The sequence below is a fragment of the Pseudonaja textilis genome, chromosome 2, assembly GCF_049901715.1.
Source record: "Pseudonaja textilis isolate UNSWEBS1 chromosome 2, rPseTex1.2, whole genome shotgun sequence".
Classification (NCBI taxonomy): Eukaryota; Metazoa; Chordata; class Lepidosauria; order Squamata; family Elapidae; genus Pseudonaja; species Pseudonaja textilis.
In genome coordinates, this window is record NC_141991.1 from 188451938 (window position 1) to 188472958 (window position 21021).

The following is a 21021-nucleotide window of genomic DNA, read 5'->3' on the forward strand; positions in this document are numbered from 1 at the left end:
GCATGCACAGTAGAGACCCAAAGACCAGCTAGCTGGTGGACAACACACATTCATAGCAGAGCTGAGCTGGGGCAATGGTTCACATGCCCACAGAGAGGGCTCTGCATGCCACATCTGGCACACATGCCATAGGTTCACCATCACAGCCCTATACCATTTCAGACAAATAGTTGCCCAGTCTCTTTTTGAAAGCCTTCAGTGATGAAGCACCCACAACTTCTGAAGGCAAACTATTTCATTGGTTTATTGCTCTCACTGGTAGAAAATTTCTCTTTAATTCTAGGTTGCTTCTCTCTTTGGTTAGTTTGCAACTGTTGTTTCTTGTCTTGCCTTTTGGTGAGAATCCTCATCTTACAACAGCAATTGGGACCAGAATTGTTGTCATTAAGTGACATAGTCATAAAACAAAATATAAGATCATCAGTAGTGAGATTCAAATTTTTTTACTACCGGTTCTGTGGGTGTGGCTTGGTGGGCGTAGCAGGGAAAGGATACTGTAAAATCTCCAGTCAGAGGTGGTATTTGCTGTGTCTCCGAACTACTCAAATTTTCCACTACCGGTTCTCCAGAACTGGTCAGAACCTGCTGAATACCATCTCTGAAGATCATGACACTTAGTGATGGCAGTTCTACATTCCCAGTTGTCATTAAGCAAAGACTGTTAATTGCTAAGCAAAGGGCTTACAACTCCTTGTATGCTTCTCTATTGACTTTGCTTGTGGAAAGTTGGAAAATATGATCACGTGACTGTGGCTCAGTACAACAACATAATTGTAACTTGAGTAGCTTGATCACAATCACATGACCCCAGGGACAATACAGTGGCTGGAATTCCAAGTACCAGTTGTGTGTTCCCTCGTTCAGCATCATCGTAACTTTGGATAATTTTGTTTGGATGAATTGTAATGGAACCTGATCACTTGTATATGTCAGTCCATCACAAAGATTTCTCATCCCCAGTGATACTTGTAAATTCTAAGAAAATAATACAGATCTACTATAATCTCCTGTAGTTGCATACATAAGAATGAAAAGTCATCTTAATAAATTCAAAAGTTTAGTTTAAAGGATCATGGTTCGGTTTGATCACATGCAAGTCTGCAAGTAAAATAACATAAAGGATTAATTAATTAGTATTGTCCTATTCAGGTATTTTGATTCTTAGCTTCTAATTTCACTATGTTCTAATTAGCTATGCACAGTCTGTTGCTTCTAAACCTGAATAATGCCTTTCCTTTTTGCTCTCTTCTTAAATCTGTAAATAGCTACTAATGATAATCAGTTACTGAGAGAAGATTGTGCCTCTGTGCTACTCAGTTCCTTTGTAGATTACAACCGATGTTTAGAATGCATGAAAATTACCATCTTCTCTTCTCCATAAGATATAGGTTGCTTAAGTGATTTTACAACCATTTTATTTATGATTTTGTTAAACGTTACAAAGAAAACAGAATTATTTTGTTTCTTGAACATTAAGTCAGTGCCTTTCTCAGTTTTCCACACTCCATACTATAAGGAAAATTTTAAAAATGACAACTCATGAAAACAAGATTTCTCTCTCTCGCACACACATAGATACACATTTACAAAGTCTTTCAATGTAACCCACTTTTTCAGCTTAAAACCTAAGAGAGATGCCCTTCTATTCACACAAACTCACATATCATCTTTCTAAAAGAGTGGCTGCTGTGGCTCATGCTGCTTGTTTAATTTAATTATTTATATGTATATATCAAACTTATTTGGCCACCCATTTCACAAAAAGTGGCTGGGTGGTGTACAACAAGGATACAAACCAATAAACATATTTTTAAAAATCAATATCAAAAAGATTTTAAAAAATAACAAGTCATATAGGACATTAGATATTAACACCCATAATTGGGGGCACCCTCAAGGTCTCAATGGTCCGCTGAGATCCCCAGGCCTGATAACCTGATAAGCTAGGTCTTGAAGGACTTCCAGAAAATAAGGAGGGAAGGATCACTTTTGGGGTGGCGGAGGAGTGTTGAAAATGTCCCATAAAGTGGCACCACAGCAGCAAGGCCTGCAATTAGAAACAGCCAAGTCTAGTTCCCTGTCAGATAGGACCTGCAACATGCCAGTTCTGATGGGACAGGCAAATATAATCAGGTGAGATAATCCTCAAATAATCTGGTCCTATGCCATGAAAGATTTGAAAGGTCAAAACCAGGCCAATTCTATAGAAATTGGCTCCAGAAACAAACTGGAACCCGTGCAGCTCAGAGATATAACACATGTAGTTCTAGAAGCACATATAACTGCCCATGTTGTTACCTTTTTCACCAGCTAAAGTTTCCATAAACCTTTCAAAGGTAATCCCCTATATAGACTGCCTTAAAGTAATCCAATCAGGGGTTGACTAAGCCATGAGTGGCTGTGAGCGGCGTCCTCTGATCTAGGAACGGGGGCAACATGAAATATGCAAAATCCTTCCTAGCCATGACTGCCACCTGCTCTTTGAGCAAGAGTTGTGAGTCTGAGAGGATCCCCAGATTACACACTGGATTTATCTGGGACAGTGCAACCCCATCCATCCCCAAAGATAGTGTAGCCTAGAACTGGCTAGAACCCACAAATCCCAAAGTCACTCAATCTTGCCAGGGTTTATCTGGATTTATTTGAAACTTGTTCCCAATTAGATGTTCAGCCTTCAGACACTGGGATAGGATGTTCATAGCATTGCTTAATTCACCAGGAGCAGAGATATATAATAGGTATTGTCAGTATATTTACTCGATAGTAATGGAATAGCTCACCCAGCAATAAATTATCCTTCATTATGTTATAATATAATATTAAATAATCTATATTATTCTCATAGATAGCAATAGCACTTAGACTTATCTACTGTTTTGTAGTGTTTTACAGCCCTCTCTAAGCAGTTTTACAGAGCCAGCCTATTTCCCCCAACAATCTGGGTCTTCATTTTACCCACCTCGGAAGGATGGAAGGCTGAGTCAACCTTGAGCCTCATGGGATTTGAACTGCCAAATTGCAGGCAGCCAATAATCAGCAGAAGATTATGTTGATTAGGACAATGGAGAAATTTTCAAAATGTAACATTGCTCAGGCATCCTTAAAATCAGGTCAAATACACAGAAGTGTTGCTCCATCAATCAATTAGACCTTATTCCCTCAAAGACCTGGAACGACAGAGGTGAAAACCAATAATAAGGGTAATCTAAGTCAACTCTATGTGAATATTATGAGCTGGGGAGGACTCTGCTGAAAATCTTGTAAGTATACATGGCAGTGATGGAACCTGCTGTGTAGGCTGCTTATGTTGGCTGCTTACATTTGGTAGTAGGTACAATTATTTCCTCTGAATGTTTAGTATGCAATTAGAGTGCAAATATTAGCATTCCTTTCTGAAGATCTGAAAAGCAGTAATTAAAGCATATGGTCAACCCTATCTCTCAGAGTCACCTGATGGGTGGCAAATAAATTTAATAATAATAATTTGTTCTATAATGAATAATGCTTCTGCGGCTGCTTTATCCAATTTAATTTATAATATAGAAATGTTCTATGTCATGTAATATGGGTTTGTAGTGCTATAATGACAGCAGTGCAACTTATTCTTCAAATTATTTAGTGTAGCATAAAATAAACAAGAAACAACTCATTATTTCCTCTCAGTTCATTCTATTTTGGTCTTTTCTTCCCCACTATTAAGAGTACAATTTCTTTAGCTTTTTGTCAGAGCATATTCAGTTTCACACTCCATTGCTTTCACCTGAACCCTTTTTCATCAATATCATGACAGGAATAATGCTTTTATTTCACTTATTGGATGAATAATTATATTAAAAATTATATTGTGCTGTGATTTTATAATAGCAAAATCCATACAAATACTTGAAATAAAGACACTCTAGTAAAAGCAAACTATGCCAAGCTTATCCCTTTGTTTGTTATTGCAAGTATTACAGATTTATTTACAAACATTCATTATCTTTCCATTGAAAGATATGTGCAACATAGAACTGATCTAAAGAGTTGCTCCATAGCAGACACAAGCCAACATAAATCCATTGATTTCATTCAGGCAAAGGAAAATCCATTGCAAAACCCTTTTTAAAAAAGATTTGGCTTCTAATACATTGCAGTAACAAAAATGGCTCCCAGCCAACTGCTAGTGTCAAAAATTTCTTCATTGCTTATGCCTCTCTACCAGAAAAATGGTAGAACCAGTCTATGGTAATTGGTGAGTGGTATGACATTGATTCCTCTCTCTGGATTAACTCTCCTGTCTTTATTCTCCCATTGTTTATAGTTTGGTAGCTAAGTAGGTACAGATCTGGTCAGTGATGCGTTCCAAAATAGTTTACCACTGGTTCAGTGGGTGCGGCTTGGTGGGTGCACTTCATGCGTACACACACACTTTGTGTGTGCCAAACGCGCACTTTGCACATGCGCAGAGGCTTTCCAGCATACCGCCTGCAATCCTGCACTCTCCTTGTCACTTCAGCAGCTGACGTGCGGCAATCTGCTGTGCCGTGCAAAGCAGCTACATGCACTTCAAGGGCAGCGAATAAAGGTCAGTATGGAGCCCGGCCGGGCAAGTGGGTCCAACAGCAGCTCCTCAGAGAAAACTGGTTCAATCGCCACTGATCTTCGATGCTACCGGTACGCCAGAACCGGGCTGAACCGGTAGAATATAACCACTGGATCTGGTCCATGTAAGGTTGGAGCGATACCTAGGTATCCCCCCAATGCAGTCATTTCATTGATGGAAGGTGTACAAGCAATGTGTATTGCCTCTTGAATATGAGACAGACGATTTAACAATGGTGTGCCCTTCCCAAAGAATTGTACAAGAACTCTTTAAGAAGCAAAGAAGACACAATGGTGGAAGCGTGTCAGAGGGAGATTCAACCAGGAAATAAGGAGAAATTTCCTGACAATTAGAACAATTGATCAACGGAATAACTTGTATATGCTCCATTGCTGGAGGCTTTCAAGAAAAGATTTGTTCAGGATCATATAAGGACTCCTGCCTTGGGCAAGGGTTAGACTAGAAGACCTCCAGGGTCCCTTCCAGCCCTATGATTCTATCACAGGTGGTCCCCAAACTTGGCAACTTTTAAGACTTGTGGAGAACTACACAAGTCTTAAAGTTGCCAGTTTGGAGAACTCTTTTCTATCAGTTCAATGCATTTCACAGCCAGATTGCTTTCATAGTGATCCTGTTGCTATCTTAAACTGAAAAAGCATGCTAGTTAATTCCGCTAACAAACCCTAAAAAGAAGAGTTAGGTATAGCTAATTCAGGGTCTCCATTTGAATATACCCTCCATTTGTTTGGCTGCTTATTTGTTTTGTTTTGTTCTTACACATTTTAAACTCAAAATAATCTCTGTTGCAATGAACTGTTTGGGCAGTATCATTTAATTAGTCCTATAAACGTTTTCATGAACCCAATACCTTTTTATCTGTTTCTTTCTCTTTTATTTTTTTTTCACAGTTGCTTTATGTACTTACACCTCATAAATGCCAGAGTCAGTGTATTCAAAACTGCAATATTCAATCAAATTATCCCTTGATATATGTCAAAAATGTTCTAAATGGTTTTGGCCCATATTTTAATATCTTTGCTCTTCCAGATAAATGGTCTGTGAAATCTAGTAATTACAATGACTTCCCTTGCCAGATCACTGAAGTATCAGAGAAGGGTCAGCATTATAACGACAACAAATTAATCAGAAAAGTCCATCTCCAAGCACATTCTCACAATGGCTTCAATATGAAATGGCCCCCAAATGTCTCTTAATGTTCTTTTTCTGCATAGTGTTGTTCTATTTCATCATGGGATATTAAACATATTTCAGCTCATAGGACAGGCTCAGATGTGTTTGCAGATATTGAAAACAAATGTTGGAACTGGATGAGTGATAATATTGAAGCAATAACTATGTCCTAGTAGGCATACTTGTTTAATGGTTTGCATAGGATGGGGTTTTTTTGTTTTTTGGTGCCAACTTTGCAATTTCTACTCTTAACATAAATTGAAGGATTTTTTTCCCCCTCACTGTTGAAGTTTGGAAACAATTTTGTGTCAGTAAAGTAAATTAAGGGAAGGCATCACGTAAACTAAAATTAATGGCCAAAATATCATACTGAAGAGTTCCTTTTGTTCGAATAAAAAGGAATATACAAGGCAAGCAGCAGCATGCATTTCCATAATCTTCAGCTATTTCCAAAAGTGATAAAATGTGCATTATAAGGGGCAGAATGATTTTTTTTTCGGTAATTCTCAGAACTTTTAATTAGACAGTGAAGAATTCTGAGAAATACATAATGTCCCCAACTAAAGTTAATTTAACAAATTGCACAGTTTCACAAGCTACTACTTCTATTTCTCTTTTTTTGAATCCATATAAATAACTAGTTATAAATGAGCAAGAAATCATATGGTCTTTTCACCCCCCATTATACCTAAGAAATAAAATCCCAGGCAAGTAAGTTGTTGTTTATATACATCAGCCTTCCAGGGAATAAAATAAAGCTATTTATCCTATAATTATCCCAGCTTCAGCACATTGATTGGGTTATTTTTTCATAATCGGTTGTGAGAACTTCATGAAGTTGCATGTATGAGAAATCTCTATAGTAGATGCCAAGTATATGATATTTTGCTCTGAGATTTAGTTCCGAGCATGATTGATAATAATGATTGCTGCATAGAAAATGATTGATACTTCTTTCAATTTCTCTAATATTTATTTAAAAAGCAAATTATATTAAAATGTGTAACGCCAGGCATTAATTTAAAAATATATGTTCATTATGAGGCAGAAAACAGAACAGTGTCCAGCATCAGACAAGGTTTATTGGTAAGATACATGGAAAAAACATTCACAATAAGGATCATTCAATCAGCATTGGACAAATTTTTATGGCATTCATACGGTGCTCCAACACAGAATTTTCATAATAAATATGTTCAGAGAGTAAATCAATAAAGTCTTTGCTCGGGGATTTAGTACCTTCTTGAAACTGTTGAAAGGACTGTGTTGTAGACTGGATTTAGATGATGTCATATCCATCCCCCTCTTTTCAGTTTTGACATAGATGCCCTTTTTGATCCCTCTTTCAAACCAGTGGTCCTCTTTGTCCAAAATGTGGACTTTGCTGTCTTCAAAAGAGTGAGCGGCTTTTAAATGCAGGTGAACTACTGAATCTTGTCCTGATGGGTTTGTTCTCCTTTGCTGTGCCATGCGTTTATGAAGTGGTTGTTTTGTTTCCCCAATGTACAGATCTGCACATGGCTGACTGCATTGTACTGCATATACCATGTTGTTCAGTTTGTGGCTGGGTGTTCTATCCTTGAGGTGGACAAGCTTCTGCCTTAGTGTATTCTTGGGTTTAAAGAAAAATCAGAAAGTCCAGTTGCCTGTGGAAAAAGCATCTTTGGGACCACCATAACCTGGATGACTGAATCTCCATAGACACTGAGTTGGAATAAACAAAAATAGTTCATGCAGCTAAAACAATGTAAAACATATTCACTGCCTGTTGTCATTAGTCAGGTTACTTCTCTCATACAATATAAGCAGTGTGGGGGCCTAGTGGAGCTCTCATCTCACAATCAGGAAGCCGTGAGTTCGATCCTAGGTAGCGTCAGATATTTCTCTCTGGTCACAAAGAGAAAATATCTGCTGCAAAGTCCATGTAGGCATCAGGAAGGGCATCCGGACTGTAAACGCTCAACTCCATTCAGTCGCCCCAACTCCACCCTGACATAAGAGATTACAGAGTCATTAAAAGGCAAAAAAAAAAAACCTCTTATATGATATACAGGTAATCCTTGACTTACAACAGTTCATTTAGTGACGTTTGAAGTTACAACATCCCTGAAAAGAGTGACTTACGGCTGTTTTTTCATACTTATGACCATTACTGCCTCTCCATGGTCAAAATTCAGATGTTTGGTAATTGACTCATATTTATGACGGTTGCAGTATCCCAGGGCCATGTGATTATCCTTTACAATCTTCTGACAGGCAAAGTCAACAGGGAATACAGATTTGCTTAACAACCATGTTACTAATTTAATAAGTGCAGTGATTCACTTAACAGCTGTGGCAAGAAAGGTTGTAAAATGGGGCAAAACTCACTTAGCAAATACCTCACTTAGCAACAGAAATTTTGGGCTCCATTGTGGTCATAAGCTGAGGACTACCTATAACTTTACACAATTATAATTGCAAGCCTAACATACGGTTCGTTCTTGGGAAATCCATTATAAAAATCACACTCCAAGTTTTGTTTCATGATTTCTCAGTGTGATGTGGGAAGGAGTGGCAGACACTGCCATTTGAAAATTGGCATGGCAATTGCTTCCCTGTGACAAGATTGTATGACATTTTATTCATCTGATAATTCAAATGAATATTGAAACCTTGTGTTCTGTTCAGGGCATGTGCCTAAAGATGTAAGAAACTAGAATTTATTTCAGGATGAAGCTGTGCTGTGCTTAGAATTGCTCCACCCTCAATCTGTACCATCTGCCTAGCAGCCCCTACTCCTTCTATCCCCAATCTCAGACATAATATTGGGAAGAGAGCCGAAGTAATCCTCAATTTAATTACCACAATTGGAACTGGCAATTCATTTGTTAAGCAAAGCAGTTCCTAAGAGCAAACTAAGCACAACTGTGCTTCTGTTCCTACTTAAACTTTGCTTTATCAACTCGCAAAAGCCCTAAAGGCAAGCATTGATCATAAACTTCATGATTCATCCCTGTTGTAATTGTAAATGGTTGCTAAGTGAGGCAGCAGCTAAGCGAGGACTGCCTGCACTTGCATTTCAGTGAGGACTTTATTGGGGTTCATGATCATGGGAAGTACAGTCAAGAATCCTGGATGGTTGGTTGTTGTTTTTTTTCTCCTCCAGATTTCTGGTAGAATCCAGGGACAATATCAGTTGTGTGCACAATTCCAGGCCCTCATGCAAATGCCCGATCAGGTCTGGGAAGAATGACCGTCTTATCATGAGAAACTCTTTTCCAGATGTCTGAAGTAATCTGGAACCGGGATCTTAAATTACAGCTTCTGCTGCTGAACTGCCTTGCTGGTGTTGCTGGTGGTGGTTGCCATGACAATATGACAAGATATATCACGAATTGAATTTTTCTCAGTCTTTCTATGCCTTTTCTGAGTTGGTTTCTTTCTTTCTTTTTTATTCCAGTGCTGGAGTTGGCAGGACCGGCTGTTTCATTGTAATAGATGCCATGCTAGAGAGAATAAAACATGAAAAGACTGTAGATATTTATGGCCATGTAACTCTAATGAGAGCCCAGAGAAATTACATGGTTCAAACAGAGGACCAATACATCTTTATCCATGATGCACTGCTTGAAGCAGTGACTTGTGGAAATACCGAAGTGCCAGCCAGAAACCTGTATGCATATATTCAGAAGCTGACACAGATAGAAGCAGGAGAGAATGTCACAGGAATGGAATTGGAATTTAAGGTATTTTGTCTCCACATTTTTATCGCGATACATTTTGCAGTGGGAAGAATCGACAGCAAAACTGTTCTAGGATTAAAGCAGCTGCTTTTATAGATTTAACTAGAAGGTCTAATTTGTATCTGGTGAAATGCCATACAGAACTTGTTCTGATATGTATTTATAATAAAATGCTGTCCCATTTTTTTTTTTATTATTATTATCAGAAGCAATCCCAAAGTCTTCTTTGTCTCTTGCAGCGGCTAGCCAGCTCTAAAGCTCATACTTCAAGATTTATCAGTGCCAATCTACCATGTAATAAATTTAAAAATCGCCTTGTTAATATTATGCCATATGAATCCACAAGGATATGTTTGCAACCTATCAGAGGAGTAGAAGGCTCTGATTATATCAATGCCAGTTTTATCGATGGATACAGGTACAGAAGCAGTTTGTGTGATGTCAAAAAGTACTAGTTACATACGTTGTAATGGTCATAAATATAGTTTTCCATTATGCAAGTGTCAGTTTGGCTCTTTTCAGATTCTTATGGTAATCAGTCCAGCACTACAGTTCCTTCCCCTAACTTTCCACATTGTTTAATCTCTAACCACATTGCTGTTGTTTGTTTTGCTAGCTCATGTCTCTTTCTCAGAGTCATAGCATAACATATGGATTTATCTGTCATTATACATTTAAATAATAATCTACAGAAGTTTCATCTAACTTAGATCCCAATTCCAGAATTTTTCCTGTAAAACAGAAAGCAAGTGACTTGAGGATAAATTCATTAGAGGCTCACCTAAGATATTATGTAACTATTGAATATATGGATCAAATGTCATGGGTAATAAAATGCTGTCACACAAAACACTACGTCCAGTGGTGGGATTCAAAATTTTTTACTACCAGTTCTGTGGGCGTGGCTTGGTGGGCATGGTGTTGCTTGGTGGGCATGGCAGGGGAAGGATACTGTAAAATCCCTATTCTCTCCCCACCCCATTAACCTGCTTTCCAGCTCCGTTCTCTTGTGCGGGGCAACAAAAGAAGACCCAGATAATCAGCTGGTACTCAGGAGGCAGAGAAGAGATGGAAGCAGAGCCACTCAGAGGTGGTATTCCAAACTATTCAAAATTTCCACTACCAATTCTCTGAATTACTCAAAATTTCCGCTACCAGTTCTCCAGAACTGGTCAGAACCTGCTGAATACCATCTCTGACTGTGTCCATTTGTCTTAGCCATCTTAAAAATATAAACTAGTCTGTTCCTTTTCCATCTTTGTGATCTGACTTCAGAACCTTTGCTATAGTTTTTGAATCACTGAAAGAGTTATTAAAGAATTGCTTTCCAGCTATAAGTCATAGGCTCAATAGAGTGTGTGACAGTCAGCCTTCAGTGTAAAAATGGAACTGTGCCACAAAGTGTTTCTTAAGTGCTTTTTGTGACACACAAAATTGAGCTATTAGAGTTGCATTAAACTTTAAATAAGATAAAGGCATAAATCACAATATTAAGAGAACAATTTCCTGTACAAACTTCCTAAAATAAAATAGCTCTATGGTTGGATTAAATAACATTTAATATGTTTTAATATTCTTATCATTAATAATTTACAGCCATATGTTTATGAGCATGATGTTTGAGTAGAATGTTTATATGCAGCAAGAGAGCCTGCTGTCTTTTGATTGATAAATATTATTTTTTCGCATTTTACATTTAGGCAACAAAAAGCCTATGTAGCTACACAGGGACCTTTGGCAGAAACAACAGAAGATTTCTGGAGAATGCTTTGGGAACACAATTCAACCATTGTAGTCATGCTTACTAAGCTACGAGAAATGGGCAGAGTAAGTTTTTACTTCTTTTTTTTTACATTCTAGAAAAAGAATGTCAAAAACCATGTTAATATAGGAAGAACAAGCACTTCTCCCAGCTACTTCTATTTGGATCTATTGGTATTAATGTAGTTGGTAATTAGAAGAACCGTGGTGGCATTCTGGTTAGAATGCAGTATTGCAGGCTAATTCTGCCAACTGCCAAGTGTTCAGTTCTGACGAACTCAAGGTTGACTCAGCTTTCCAGCCTTCCTTCCGTGGTCAGTAAAATGAGGGCCTAGATTATTGGGGGCGATATGCTGACGTCGTAAACTGCTTAGAGAAAGCTGTAAAGTATTATGAAGTGGTATATTAAGTCTGAATGCTACGTATTTCTACTGCTAATTATCACTAAGCAAAATGAAAAGCAAATGGTTAACCCCTTTTACACTTGAACAGAGTCAATGTTAGATTTGTTTGCAGGTGGAATTAGTCTCTCTCTCTCTCTCTCTCCCCCTGTGTGTGTGTGTGTGTGTCTGTGTCTTTGTGTGTGTGTGTGTCTGTGCGTGTGTGTGTGTAAATACAGTGTCTGCTTACTTCCACCTGCAAATAAATCCAACATTGCCTCTGCACACAAACATATATATATATATATATATATATATATAAGTTTTCTGTGTCATTCACAGAATTGTCATCATTTATGTTTCATTAAATTTCCTTTCAAAATAGCTTGTGCTTCTTCTACAGGGATTTACTGTTATAAATGGAGGCAGACATTTAATTCACAAGAGAACCTTAGTCCTTTACCCTCACAAACAGCAGTTGGGGGTGTAAACGTAGGGTCATGACTGCACTTTGTCAGTCAGGCTGCCAATTAAGATTCACTTTACTGAGTGTTACTATACACAGAAAATTAGCATGTCAGGATAAAAGAATAGATCTCTTCTTATGCAGAAAGTACGTTTGATGAAAGGCACATTCAGCCACGCAGTCTAAGATAATCAATAGCATTTTATTTTTGAGACATAGCTTGATAAGGGACAAAAATAGCCAACTAGCCCGTAACTAGCATAGAGCTTTCCAATCTTCCTTGGAGTGGTAAAATTAACATAGAATGGTGAGAAAAAAGGCATTGGCAATGGGGTATCCACCAGCATGGTAAAAATAACCAGCGTGCAATGCAAGCAAAGTCCTGATCCTTTTATGTGTGGTGTTTGACCCTCTTTGCAATTTAGTATCCGCAGAGTTTGATAACTGTTGAATAATATAAGAGGGGTGGGCTGCCTAGGCTTAATTGAGATCTAAAAATTACAAACCTCACTCCAAATAAAAAAAAACCCAAATCCTAACCTCAAACAGGTGTGATTCAGCTGCATCTATGTTTATCACCTACTTCCCACTGCAGCCTGTGTTTCTTTGAAACAATTGAATTTAAATGTCCAGCCCTCCCATATGAGTTAACCAGATTCCTCAGATTCATCATCAAAAGGCAGTTCTAAGCTTTGTTTGCTCTATGTAGGTATTTCCAGGAAGAATTATTTTGTAACTGTGTAACCTTCAACCAATATTTTGCTTTCCTATAACAATAGTATTGTGGAATTCTTAATTCACTATCACATTCTGTCCCAAATTCTTGTTCTAAAATATTATTTGCTTATTCTGGCCTTCATCAGAACTGAGGTAGAAAAATACTATAGTAACCGATTTTTCCGAAACTGCCAACCAGACTAGAAGCAGGGGTCAGGTGGGGAATTAGCCGGACCTCCCCATGCCTCCACCAAATCCATGAAACCTTACCTGCTTGTTCCCAGAGGAAAGCAAGCAATCTGGACAGATTCTTATAATATAAGTAGACATCAGTAAAGCTGCTGATTTAAGCTATTAGTTTGGTTTGGATTAGATTGGATTGGATACCAGTTACATATAAAATCATCAAGACTTTGAGAATCAGCATCTTCAAATAGGCATTCAGAAGAAATAACAACAACAATAATAACAGCAAAAACAATAATCATTAACAGATCTTCAAATAATGAAGTCAATGTGTATACAAATAGTGTTTTCAGTAGGTTTTCTGGTGTATCTAGTGGTACTTTTAAAATCTGTACTGCTTCCACATGCTTGATGTGAACATATTTTAAGATAATTTTCCAGATTATTTCATGAACATCAACCCAAACAGTCAGTACAGATGAATTTTGAAAATCAGAAATTAATCTCAAATGATAGAACTCCTAGGATATATATTTAACACCAAAATTAGTAGCATTGACAGATGGACTGCTGATAATATGTCAATAGAGTCACTTTACAGGAAGTCCTAGGAGTTATACCCAGATTTAAAGATACCTCGTTCATTTTTGTAAACCAAACTTAAGAGTTAGTAAAGTAATGGATTTAATTTACTTGATCACTCCTTCCCATTGTTCCTTTGATTGCAGCATTTGAAATAATCATTGCATGAATGAAGAATTACTTGTCAAGAAAATGAACACGTTTTATTGGAATATTTCCATCTGAACTGGAAAAAGGCCCATTAAAAAGGAAAAGAAGGACAGATGTGCTTGGAAAAGTGCTAATAAACAATGAGGTTTCTTAATTCATTAAATAAATGTAATATTGAGTTTAAACTTTTGAAGAGCTAGGGAAAAACTTTGTGTCTGAGGTCTTCCCAGAAAAAAAATCTATTCAGGAAATGAGGAGAAGCACAAAACTTTGATGTAACAAGCCTTCAAATCTAATAACTGTGTTAAAGCTTAACCTTTTCCTCAGAACAGGAATACTCTGAATATAACAATAAGCATGCCTCCTTGGAAAACAGAATTGGACAGAAGTATCAATTAAACAAAAAAACTGAAAGTTTTTGCTTTTGTAGGAAAAATGCCACCAGTATTGGCCAGCAGAGCGCTCAGCCAGATATCAATATTTTGTGGTTGATCCTATGGCAGAGTATAATATGCCACAATACATCCTAAGAGAATTCAAGGTCACAGACGCCCGGGTAAGACAAACATATTATGAATGCCCTACGTTTTGCTGTTATGCATGTTTGTTTTGCCTTTACTAGCAGTATTTTCAAGCATATCTAGCAATCAGATGTCCCAGTCTCTGATCAGTGATAATCATTATCCCCATAGGAATATAAATATTTTGGATCCCCAACACACATGGTCAGTAAGCTAGTCACATATCATTAGAACTGCATTCCTCATATCTAAACAGAAAGTAAGAGGCATGCCCTAGTTTGGCCAGTTCGTTCTGGAACAGGGGAAGAATTATGCCAGCCTTGGAAACAGAAGGGAGTTGGTGGGGGAGAATATGGGACCCCATCTTTTGTTCAACTCGGAAAAACTAACAAGATGTTGTCAAGAAAATGCATTTATTTCTTCCTTCATATTGCTAAAGCAACGTCCGCATAGAAGTAAATCATAAAAGTGACATTAGTAAAAAGAACCAAAAAAAAAGAGAAAAAAATGTTCTGTAGTATATAATTTAATTCAGATGTTGATCAAAAGCGATACTAGGGAGAAGACAATAGATGAAGCAAAAATCAATGGGAAAGCAATTCCATGGTTTTAGGGATCCCCACTGATAGTCACCATATTCTGTGCACGTCAGCCTGGACAGTTTTAACATTAGATATTTGAAAATGATTACTGAGATCAATTTTAATTTACACGCAGTATGAACTGAATGAAAGCTATCCTCTCAAAACCTGGCCCCAAGTCATTTAGGATTTTGGACAGTTAAAACTTATTACAGCCTATGTGGAGTTAAATATTTAGACTCCTTGAGACTCATCTGCATCTATATGATTCGGTTGATTCTGTAGTTTCAGTTCCTCTTGGAAGACAATCCAGTGCAGAGCATATTTCAGAAATGTGTTCTGGAGGAAACTACAGAGCCTATACTCTGTACACCATACTCCAGATCAGGGGCCTCCAACCTTGGCAATTTTAAGACATGTGGACTTCAATTCCCAGAATTCTGGGAGTTGAAGTCCACATGTCTTAAAGTTGCCAAGGTTGGAGACCCCTGCTCCAGATAGTTGTAGATGATTTACAACCAGAGAGAAGCCAGGTCACAGCCATTATCTGTAGTTGTGATGAATCCAAGAGCATCCCAGAGCTGCGAATCAGGATGCAGATTCTTTAAGGAAAGTGGGAAAAAACCCCTCAGGATTTGAACCATTTTAGCTTCTAGGTCTTTCATCTTTTTCAGCATATTTTTTTTCAATCCTATCCTGATACATATGAAAGAATCTCACTACTTGTGTTAGACACATCGATGAATAAGTAGAAGGGAACATACTGAAGCACATCTGGGATGAGGGAAATAAATTAGACTAGTACTTTATTTCAGGAGCCAAAGGCCCTGGGACACAATAAAACTGATCCAGCACTGCCACTACTTAGTGTAAAGGAAAGACTGGCAGCACTATAATATTGGGCTTTCGAATCTCAAACCGTACAGTTACTGTTTTAAAATGGTCAAGATTCAGCTTGAGGCAGTTCAGCAATTTCCAAAACACTGAAGTATTTTAGAAAAATGAATGATTCTCATTCATAGTATTTGATCAGTGCAACAGTGTGAAAAAAACATGTAATGTTTAGGTCTGGAAAGAGATTGACTGATTAAAAGTCCTAGTTACTATTCGTCCTAGTTACTATTCGTCCTTTCCACCGTTTTCCTCAGTGAGGCTTATTATTCTGTACTTTTTTTTTTTTTAAGGAATTTTTATCCAAGACCGCAAAGATGTTACTGTTCAGCAACAGCCCTTAGGTCATGCAAGCCTGAAGGTTAATGTGGTGTGATTTAAAATCCGCAGAGCAAATAGCATTCTTAAGGGAAGCTTGACATGCATTGCACATTGTAATTTGATTCTTGGCATAGCTTATTCCTCAGCTTTCTAATCTGTCTGCAAAGAAGAGCTACAATGCCGTGACCCCAACTGGCTAATTTTCATTTTATGTTTCTTATCTTGAAAGGCTAAGTCAAAGGTTCATCGCTGATATAAGATTAACTGTATATAAACATTTTTATAGACCCTGCTCTAGCCATTCTCAAGCTGTGATTTGGATGTAATACTTCACACATGGTGGCAGGATAAATCCTTACCTTTATTTATCTCTGGAAGCCCTGTAGTAATAATGATGATTCGAGAAACTTATCAGAATATTCTGCTTGCAAGGAATCCTCAAATTCCAGTTTCTTTGCCTCAAAACAAAAACCCTATTAGGATTTTTGTTAATGTTGACCTAAAGAAATCTCCAGCCACCATTTCAAGCTCAGAGAATAGAGTTTTGGTTGGCAAAAGGAATAAGAAGTCCCTTAGCCAAAACCAGGCTTTTGATGTCTGTTCATTTCAGTGGAGACATTTTCACATAGGTAGTTACTGTAGAACAAGGGTGTCAAACTCAAGACCCAGGGGCTGGATCTGGCCCACAGGGTGCTTAGATCTGGCCCACCGGGCTGCTCTAGAAAGAGCAAAGGATGGGCCCGTGTTGCCTCTACCAGTGAAAATGGAGCTCCAGAGGGCCACAGGTGGCCCTCCAGAGCTTTACTTTCGCTGGCAGAGAGTTGCAGGAGGCCATCACAGCAGAAAACAACATACGATGGCTGTGGGAGGCCTTTTTTGCTGGCAGAGGGTTACAGGAGGCTGTTGCAGCCAAAAACGGAGGTTGGGAGCCCGTTTTTGCTGGTGGAGTGCTCGGGCCACCACTGGCTCTCCAACACGAGTGATGTTGATCTGGCCACACCTATCTTGGCCATGCGCACTCCAGCGCCCCAAGGTGAAACACAATCCTGATGCAGCCCTCAATGAAATCGAGTTTGACACCCCTGCTGTAGAATAAGGCCCAATGACTTTAATCAAGGTTGGATTTATTCATCTCAACATTGAAACCTAGTTTCAATCTACTTCATTTTCTCGTTAAAATAAGTTCTCATTCAACGTGTTTAAATTAGCTTTGTTTTTTTTTTTTAAGTTTCAGTCCTCATTGCCCTGAAAATAAAATGAAATCAATCTTTTGGATAGACATCCCATTACAAGGTTTTGAAAGTGGTGATTACATATTTTGTAGTGGCAGTTGCAATGGAAGTTTGCAGTGAAATACGCTATTACAGTCAAATATTTGAGTGTCTTCTGTTACTGATATTATACATTAAAGTCATTTGGATCACCTGAAAGATATTGCATGAATATAAAATATTATTACTATTGAGATAACATTTAGGGAACCCACTACAAAGAGAATTAATTGTTGATGAAACAACTTTGCTAGTTTTTAGGGTATGCTCATGTAGATTTATTTATTTTTTATTTATTTATTTGATATGTCAATTGCTCACAAGATAATAGATAAAAGTATAAACATGAGTAAGAATACAGGAAATAGGTACGAATAAATGGGGACAATAGGACAGGGATGGTAGGCACGATGGTGCACTTATGCACGCCCCTTACAGACCTCTTAGGAATGGTGTGAGATCAATAGTGGATAGTTTGAGGTTAATGGAGTGGGGGTTAGAGGATGTAACAACAGGGTCAGGTAGTGCATTCCAAGCATTGACCACTCCATTGCTGAAATCATACTTTCTGCAACTGAGTTTGAAGCGGTTTACATTGAGTTTGTATCTGTTGTGTGCTCTTGTATTGTCGAGGTTGAAGCTGAAGTAGTCATTGACTGGTAGGACATTGTAGCAGATGATTTTGTGTACTACGCTTAAGTCTAACCATAGGCAGCATAGTTCAAGGTTATCCAAGCCCAAAATCTCAAGCCTGGTGACATTGGGTATTCTGTTGCAAGCAGAGGAATGTAGTACTCTTCTAGTGAAATACTTCTGGACTTGCTCGATTGTATTAATGTCCAATATGCAGTGCAGATTCCAGACTGATGAGCTGTATTCGAGTATTGGTCTGGTAAAAGTTTGGTATGCTCTAGTTAGCAATTCGATATTTCCAGAGGAGAAGCTTCATAAGATTAGATTTACAACTCTTAATGCCTTTTTGGCAATGCTGTTACAGTGAGCTCTGGCGCTTAGCTTATTTGATATGAGAACTCCATTGTTGGAAAGTCATTTGATATGAGAACTCCATTGTTGGAAAGCTTTAATAAGGAGTAGAAAAAATGTAATTTGGAGCTCACATATGGCCTTCAGCCTTCCTTTTGTGATAGCCCTACAGAATGGTGACCAAATCTGGAATCCATTTTAAGGCATTAGTTTGAAGGCTTTAATGAATGAAGCCTTGCAGCCAATGAAAATACCCATTTTACTCTGTGGAGATGCTGAGTCATCCAGGTCGATTTTCTCAAAAGTGCTTTTATTCTTAAAAAGTGGGTGGTGGTAGGAAGGAAGTGTTGTATTTCTTGCAGACAATTGCAAGAAATACAATCCTTCCATCCCTGTCTCCCCCCACCAGCCAGTCAGAACCTATTCTTCCATCTCCCACTCCCCAGTCTCAATTGTCAGTACTCTATCTCTCCCCCGCACTTTTCATCACAACTGATGAAGGTTCTTGGCTGAGAAATGAAACATTTTGTTCTTCTCCCTCAAGGAAAAAAAAAAAACAGTCCAGTTGCCTTTTGGAAGGAAAAGAAAACCGTTTTGAAACCCATTTTAACTCCTATAAAATTCATAAAGCTCCTTCCCAAAATGGACAGTGTCCCATCCATTTTTGGACCTCTGCATCCGTGCAAAGCAGGATACAATCAAGGGGCATTGCACACTCCTGAGATTGAGTCAACCTGACTGGACCACACTGTGAAAACTAGCTCAGAAAGGCAGATCCCAATGTCATGAGATTTTTGTACCTTTTGTACATGCCTCCTGACATTAAGAAATCAAATCATGCAGACCTATTTTATCACCTTCCCCCAAATTAGTAGTAAGGATAGTAGCACATCGTGCTTCCTATGGAGAATGTATCTGTATAAATTAAGAAAATATTCTCAGCAGAACTTAGGATGTGGCCATCCAGTTACAATTTAACCTGATTTAATATCTGTGTTTTGTAGAGTATAACTCTCTATTTTCCTTATTAGACTAGGCTTTTGTGGGAGAATGTAAAGTATTGCATTTGGGATACTAACTGCAGCTGGAGCACTATTGAACGTCCAGACCATATTGAAAGTTATTCTACAAAGCTGTTGACATTTTGGGATATGCAGATTTAGTTAATGCTATTTGATAAACGTATAGGTGTGCATGTGCCAAAGGCCATTGAATTGCTAAAGTAATTAGAAGGCTTTAAAACTGAAGATTCAAGATTGATGGTAATGATTTAATCATGCCCAGTTCAAAGTTCTGAATGGAAGTTTTTCCAATCCTCCTAACACATATGTCTTTATGCAAAAAGCTGCCCAGGAAGGGTCATTACATGCATATTTTACCCATTCTTTACATATGGAGTTTTACTAGATTAAAATGGATTTCATTCCAAAAGATTAGCCACATTTATCCTCAATTTTACACTAAAGTAAGTAACTAAAATTCTGTGATAAGAAAAGTGAAATTAACCATGGTGATGTAATTATTCTGCACTTTCAATTCTGAGGGAAGTGCAACAATGACTATACCTTTTTCAACCCTTGGAAATTTTCTTCTGTCACATTCTGATTTTGTGGATTTTCCTTACAAGAATTATTCAGTCAATTTCAAGCCTCTACTTGCCATTCTAGAGTTAGGCATTGACAATAGCCTTCACTATTTGCACAACATGGATCATGAGATGGACAAAACCCTGCATAAACTTAAAGCATCAACATAAAGCAATACGCCATGGTTGGGCTCATTATTCTGATTTGTGCATGTGTTGCAAATAGCAACAAAACTCCTGTGAAATTGAATTGTCTTTTTTTTTTTCTTTCAGCTGTGATAACTGAAGAATATAATGCCATTGTGAAAAGAGTTTCATCTAAAGTGGAACTTTTGTATTAGCTCTGTGATACAGTCTGTATTTCTTGGGAAAATTTAAACATAACTTCCCACTTGTTTACACCTAAGATTTCCTGTGAGAAGTCAGGATCAGTAAATTGGAGGAGCTACACACAATATATTAATAGTAAAGCACTATCTGTCATTTGTATAGTCTGTTCCAAAGGCCTTTCATTGGCTATAGTAACAGAACCCAAATCCAAATAAAGTTCATCAGATTAGATATCAAACAGAATCAGGGATGTGTGCACATTGTTAATATTGCTAGTAATATAGCAATAATATGCAGTTATTTTTTTCCTGTTGCTTACAGTGCTTCATAAGTCAAAGAGTCAGGTAGAATTAAACTTCAGAATAGCTCTAGAGAATCTCATCCGAATTAATTAATCTAATCTTGGTATTTTGGGAGGTGACTATTAAAAGCTAGCAACTCATTGAATTTCAGGACCTAATTTCTCATCATCAGTGAGAAGAACAATGTTTATTTCCTATGTGCTTGTGCTAATTTACAGGTACCACAAAAGTATTTTTTTTAAAAAAAAAACAAGTAATTAAAGATGGAGAGATTGTTACTCTGGGTTTTTGAGGTCTGAGAATTTGTCCAAAGATGATAGTACCAAGTTATCCATCAAATTCACCTAAACTATTCCTCAGAATCAGAAAGACTTCTCATATTTCATTAGGCTCTACTGATTACAGAAATATAATGGCGTCCTTTCCATCTACATGTTGTTGCTGAATAACATTCTGCAGAATTTGAATAATAATGACACGAAGTACAAGTGATCA

General features: G+C 37.8%; 1 protein-coding gene across 29 annotated transcripts in view; it reads left to right on the forward strand.

Moving 5' to 3' along the window:
* The window catches only part of PTPRD (protein tyrosine phosphatase receptor type D), a 1248962-nt gene that overhangs the window by 1220191 nt on the left and 7750 nt on the right, over positions 1-21021 (forward strand). For all 29 annotated transcript variants that reach the window (XM_087926655.1, XM_087926630.1, XM_087926633.1 and 26 more), the window contains 4 exons: positions 9216-9501; positions 9738-9916; positions 11199-11325; positions 14171-14296. In XM_087926655.1, the coding sequence (XP_087782781.1) occupies positions 9216-9501; positions 9738-9916; positions 11199-11325; positions 14171-14296 (718 nt within the window). The remainder of the gene's footprint in view (positions 1-9215; positions 9502-9737; positions 9917-11198; positions 11326-14170; positions 14297-21021) is intronic.